General features: G+C 44.4%; 1 protein-coding gene across 1 annotated transcript in view; it reads right to left on the bottom strand.

The window, feature by feature from the left end:
• Positions 1-559: 559 nt before the first annotated feature.
• The window catches only part of OTC (ornithine carbamoyltransferase), a 39073-nt gene continuing 33632 nt past the window's right edge, over positions 560-6000 (bottom strand). Inside the window, exons 9-10 of the mRNA XM_030202331.1 lie at positions 5760-5897; positions 560-1142 (exon numbers count right to left, since the gene is read on the bottom strand). Coding sequence (XP_030058191.1) covers positions 1083-1142; positions 5760-5897 — 198 coding nt within the window. The 3' untranslated portion in view covers positions 560-1082. The remainder of the gene's footprint in view (positions 1143-5759; positions 5898-6000) is intronic.

Raw genomic sequence — 6000 nt, 5'->3', positions numbered from 1 at the left:
GGAGGAGGGAAGTGGAGTGGATTGAATCTCTAACAAACAATCATATACAGGGAGGTACGAACATCAGTGGAGGCAAGTGCACAGAACAGAAGGGAAGACAAACAATCACTTTGTCACACAATCACTCTGTGTATCTCTCTCTTACACTGTCTGTAAAACACACTGTCACTCTCAGTCTCTCACATGGGCAACTGTATGTTGCATTCTCACGAGTAAGGAGCTCTTCTGATGTGATTGTTAAACTGATTGAAGGGCCTGAACAAGGAAAACTTTTACCACATTGTAACACAGTTTACACAAAACATATTGTATATAAAGAAATCTTACACATGTAAACAACAATAATATTCAGAATACAACTGTGGAAACATTAATGGCAGGAACTCATTACATTGCTAGCACCCATTTCATTGCGTTAAGAAAAGGGCCTTTTTTACTAGTTAAATCAGAAGGGAGAAGGAAGGCTACAAGGGAAGACTCCAGAAGGCCAGAGAGAAAGGACGTGTCATGTAACGCTGTTCCACCATGTGACTGCCTGATTTATTTGTACTGCTATTGGTAAGATTGTAATAAACTATCTTATTAAATCTATTGAATACTGGGTTCCTTTCTAATTACAGACATAGCTACAGCTTTAGTCTGTGCAGAACCGTCATGAGCAGATACAGGGATGGGGTGATTAAGTACTTAGAGGGGATATGCAGCCCTTGTCAGGATAGTAGAAAGCCCATGGCTTCCGCTGCCCAAATGCAGATGGCAGAGCTAATAAAATAAACACTCCTCGACCAGGTCAACTCAAAAGGCCAACGCCTGTAGGGAGATGTGGTCCTCTTTTTTTTTTTTTTAAAGGATAAATATGAACATTTTCCTGCGTGCAACATGTCAAAACTAGGACTGCTTTAGCCTGTTTGAGTTGACCTGTGTGAGGTTTGAGTCTCAAGCATAAAGCAACACAATAACCCGTGTGGTACCCTCTCAAGGGGCATCACTCAAGCTGCCAAGCAGTCCACAGTCGAGCTGTCTATTAATGGACAACATCTTCAGCTTGTGGGGACTGCGCTTCCTTGTTGGGTGGCCGGAAATCAGAACGTAGGTCTTAGCAGCTGGGGTGAGTAATCCGTCATCAGAGACACAAAGACAGCCTGAGGAGAAAGTGGGGGTGGGGGGAGAAAAGAGACATATTAGGGGTGAGACTGGCACATGAAGAATATTGGGCTCAGTATGCAAAGGATTTATGCTCCGAACTTTGAGAGTTATAGGTCATAAATTGGCCTCTTTGAAAATGTACTAGGGTTGATTGCATAACTTTTTTTATTCAAAAGTTCACTACACTCCTAAATTTAGGAGCATAACATTTGGATGGCAGCAAAGGCAGATTTAGGGTGGGGAAAAATGGTAGGAGCTTAGCACCAATTTTCAGCATTAGGCTCATAAGTACATAAGTACATAAGTAATGCCACACTGGGAAAAGACCAAGGGTCCATCGAGCCCAGCATCCTGTCCACGACAGCGGCCAATCCAGGCCAAGGGCACCTGGCGAGTTTCCCAAACGTACAAACATTCTATACATGTTATTCCTGGGATTTTGGATTTTTCCAAGTCCGTTTAGTAGCGGTTTATGGACTTGTCCTTTAGGAAACCGTCCAACCCCTTTTTAAACTCTGCTAAGCTAACCGCCTTCACCACTTTCTCCGGCAACGAATTCCAGAGTTTAATTACACGTTGGGTGAAGAAGAATTTTCTCCGATTTGTTTTAAATTTACTACACTGTAGTTTCATCGCATGCCCCCTAGTCCTAGTATTTTTGGAAAGCGTGAACAGACGCTTCACATCCACCTGTTCCACTCCACTCATTATTTTATATACCTCTATCATGTCTCCCCTCAGCCGTCTCTTCTCCAAGCTGTATAGCCCTAGCCTCCTTAGTCTTTCTTCATAGGGAAGTCGTCCCATCCCCGCTATCATTTTAGTCGCCCTTCGCTGCACCTTTTCCAATTCTACTATATCTTTCTTGAGATGCGGCGACCAGAATTGAACACAATACTCAAGGTGCGGTTGTACCATGGAGCGATACAACGGCATTATAACATCCTCACACCTGTTTTCCATACCTTTCCTAATAATACCCAACATTCTATTCGCTTTCTTAGCCGCAGCAGCACACTGAGCAGAAGGTTTCAGTGTGTTATCGACGACGACGACACCCAGATCCCTTTCTAAACAAATGAAAAGGAGGCCTAAATTTACATAAAACATAAGATCATAAGCTTTGCCATACTGGGACAGACTCAAGGTTGCCAGGTGGAAAATTTTTTTCCCACCCAATACAGCCTAAATCCAGCCCAAAACCCGCCCAAACTCAAACCCCGCCCCCGACACCCCACCCCCGCATCATCACCCCCGCCCCCGCCGTCATCGGCCCCGCCCAAAATGTCACTAACCCCGCCCCCCGCGGCCGAAAAAACCGCCCAAAAAACCGCCCAAAAACTAAAAAAGAAGCCCAAAAAAACCGCAACCCACCGCGGGCAAAAATTTCCTGCGGTGGGTCACAGAAAACTGCCCAATTGGGCGGTAAAACCGCCCACCTGGCAACACTGGACAGACTGAAGGTCCATCAAGCCCAGTATACTGTTTCCCAACAGTGGCCAATCCAGGTCACAAGTAACCTGACAGAATCCCAAAGAGTAGCATAACTCTTTTCTGCACCCTTCTCCTCCACTGCTAACTCCAGACTCCGTTCCTTTTATCTTGCTGCACCATATGCCTGGAATAGACTTCCTGAGCCGGTCGGTCAAGCTCCATCTCTGGCCGTCTTCAAATCTAAGCTAAAAGCCCACCTTTTTGATGCTGCTTTTAACTCCTAACCCTTATTCACTTGTTCAGAACCCTTATTTTATCATCCTCACTTTAATATTCCCTTATCTCTTGTTTGTCCTGTTTGTCTGTCCTAATTAGATTGTAAGCTCTGTCGAACAGGGACTGTCTCTTCATGTTCAAGTGTACAGTGCTGCGTACGTCTAGTAGCGCTATAGAAATGATAAGTAGTAGTAGTCTTTAGGATTCCGGAATCTTGCTACTCTTTGGGATTCTGGAATCTTGCTACTCTTTGGGATTCTGGAATCTCTTTGGGATTCTGGAATCTTGCTACTCTTTGGGATTCCAGAATCTTGCTACTCTTTGTCCTTATCTGGCCTGTTTGTCTGTTCTGATTAGATTGTAAGCTCTGTCGAGCAGGGACTGTCTCTTCATGTTCAAGTGTACAGCGCTGCGTACGTCTAGTAGCGCTATAGAAATGATAAGTAGTAGTAGTAGTAGTTATGCCCATCACAAGCTTCCGTGAAGTCTCAAACTGATTTTGCCTCCATCGCCCCCTGGGAGCCTGATCCATGGGTCCACTACCCTTTTGATAGCAAAGCACGTTTGCATCTTACTTCCGAGTCTGTTCCTTCCTGGTCTCATCCATTGTCCCCTTGTTCTAGAGTTTATTTGCCATATTTAAAAAAAAATACTTGCCATGTTATCTTTTTAGCAAAATGGTCTATAAAGATTACTTGTTAGGAGTGAAGCCTGTGAAAACTGGGATTACTTTAATCAGTGGGATTTGAATTAAGTATATGTATTGTTAAATACATATACTCCTCCTTGAGTGGAGGAGTGGCCTAGAGGTTAGGGTGGTGGACTTTGGTCCTGAGGAACTGAGTTCGATTCCCACTTCAGGCACAGGCAGCTCCTTGTGACTCTGGGCAAGTCACTTAACCCTCCATTGCCCCATGTAATCCGCATTGAGCCTGCCATGAGTGGGAAAGCGCAGGGTACAAATGTAACAAAAATAAAATAGATTCTATTGGAGATTCTACATGGAATGTTGCTACTATTGAGATTCTGTTGCTACTATTGGAGATTCTACATGGAATGTTGCTATTCCACTAGCAACATTCCATGTAGAAGGCTGCGCAGGCTTCTGTTTCTGTGAGTCTGACTGCGCAGGCTTCTGCTTCTGTGAGTCTGAAGTCCTGCACATACGTGCAGGACGTCAGACTCACAGAAGCAGAAGCCTGCGCAGCCACATTGGTGATCTGCAAGGGCCAACTTCTACATGGAATGTTGCTAGTGGAATAGCTCAAATAGTAGCAACAGTGGAGGAGTGGCCTAGTGGTTAGGGTGGTGGACTTTGGTCCTGGGGAACTGAGTTTGATTCCCACTTCAGGCACAGGCAGCTCCTTGTTACTCTGGGCAAGTCACAACCCTCCATTGCCCCATGTAAGCCGCATTGAGCCTGCCATGAGTGGGAAAGCGCGGGGTACAAATGTAACAAACAAAAAATAATTTCTGTTTTTTTAAAGAGAAAGAATGTAATCAGATGTATTATTTCTAACTAATATTGAACAATAAGTATGTTTTTCAATGAAATGATTTGACTATACACCGTATTGGCCTTGAAGAAGCCAACCAGATGATCAATGTGGAATAATGAATTAGACGAGTAATATCTGGGGATAATCAGGTTAATACCACGGAGTTTTTTTTCTGTTTACTATTTAATTGATCTCCTTATCTTGTTTCACTCTCCCTATTTAGTGGTCTAAGGAAGAGAATAGAATTATCTGACTGAAATAATTCCTATATATTACTTTCTCTGTATTTTTGGCAAGTTGTTTTATCGCTTGTAAAAAATTTAAATGGTTATAAATAAAAAAATTAAAAAAAAAGATTACTTGTTATAGTAATTTTCTCTGCATACAAATAATCTCTATAATCATTCAGCCTACAGAATCTACACTTTCAAGATAGGTGTACTGATATTAAAGTTGAAAATGAAATAATATTTTCTCTGAAAACTTGTGGATGTAGCCCCGAATTGAAAACATAACGTTTTCCCATTAAACTTAGGGAAAAAAAACTTAGGGAAAAAATTGCTCTACAGTTCTTTTCCCACTTGCTTATAGGCTGTTTTTAATTTTGTGCAGTAAAAATGTTATAGTATGTTATTATGAGACTATGTTGAAATGTCTAGGAAAGCTGGCTGTATGTGTTTATCTAGTACTAGGATTTATTAATAGGTATATTGCAGAAATATCTTTCCGTTTCCATGATGATGAATAATCCATGCAAACCATAATAGATTTCTCTATGCTATGGATGAATTGTGTCAAGAAGGCTCTTCTATATCTACCCTGATTACTTGTAACTCAGACAAATGTCACTCGCCTCCAGGGTAGGGGGGGCCAGAGCCAGAGGGAGGGGGCACATTTTAGCCCCCCCCCTGCTGCCACCGACCCCCCCCCCCGCCATTCTCAGAGCCCCCACCGCCACCAATGACTCTCTCCACCCCCCTCCCGCCGCCAACCCTCCCCCGCTGCCGTTGCTTACCTTTGCTGGCGGGGGGCCCAAACCCCCGCCAGCCGAGGTCTGCTTCCACCTGCCGCTGCCTTAAAAACTACTTCTTCAGCCGGCGGGGGACCCCAAACCCCCGCCAGCCGCCCCGAGGTGTTTAAAGTTCATCTTCGGCCTCCGTGGCCGTGCTGCTGTTGATAGGAGCTGTTGAATCCACTTCGGAGTCTGACGTCGTTGTACTTTGTACGTGCTGCAACGTCAGACTCCGAAGTGGATTCAACAGCGGCAGCAGGGGAGGGTTGATGGCGGTAGGGGGGTCCAGGGCAAAATCTGCGGGGGCCCAGGCCCCTGAGGCCCCACGCAGATACGCCCCTGCTCGCCTCACACTTTATGCCCAGGTACCAGTGTATTGAGGTCTTTCATACCATGATTGTCCATTTTCTGTTTTCAGCCTCCTGGAAAACCAATGACCTCGGCGAGTAAAATACTTCATCATCCACTTCCTCTGGCTTTCTGGGCAAACAGTGCAAGAAGATCCAGTCGGGAGAAGCGACTTTCCCGGTCTACGAATGAAAAGAAATTGATCGTGAGACAACCTTTCCTTAGAACCCTTTGGTGATGCAGAGAGTTTATGTGTTTACATTGGACACAGCAGAACAATCTTTG

This window comes from Microcaecilia unicolor, chromosome 4 (assembly GCF_901765095.1).
Source record: "Microcaecilia unicolor chromosome 4, aMicUni1.1, whole genome shotgun sequence".
Taxonomy (NCBI): domain Eukaryota; kingdom Metazoa; phylum Chordata; class Amphibia; order Gymnophiona; family Siphonopidae; genus Microcaecilia; species Microcaecilia unicolor.
The sequence above is the reverse complement of the archived record's forward strand: the minus strand, read 5'-3'. Positions and strand labels throughout refer to the sequence as shown.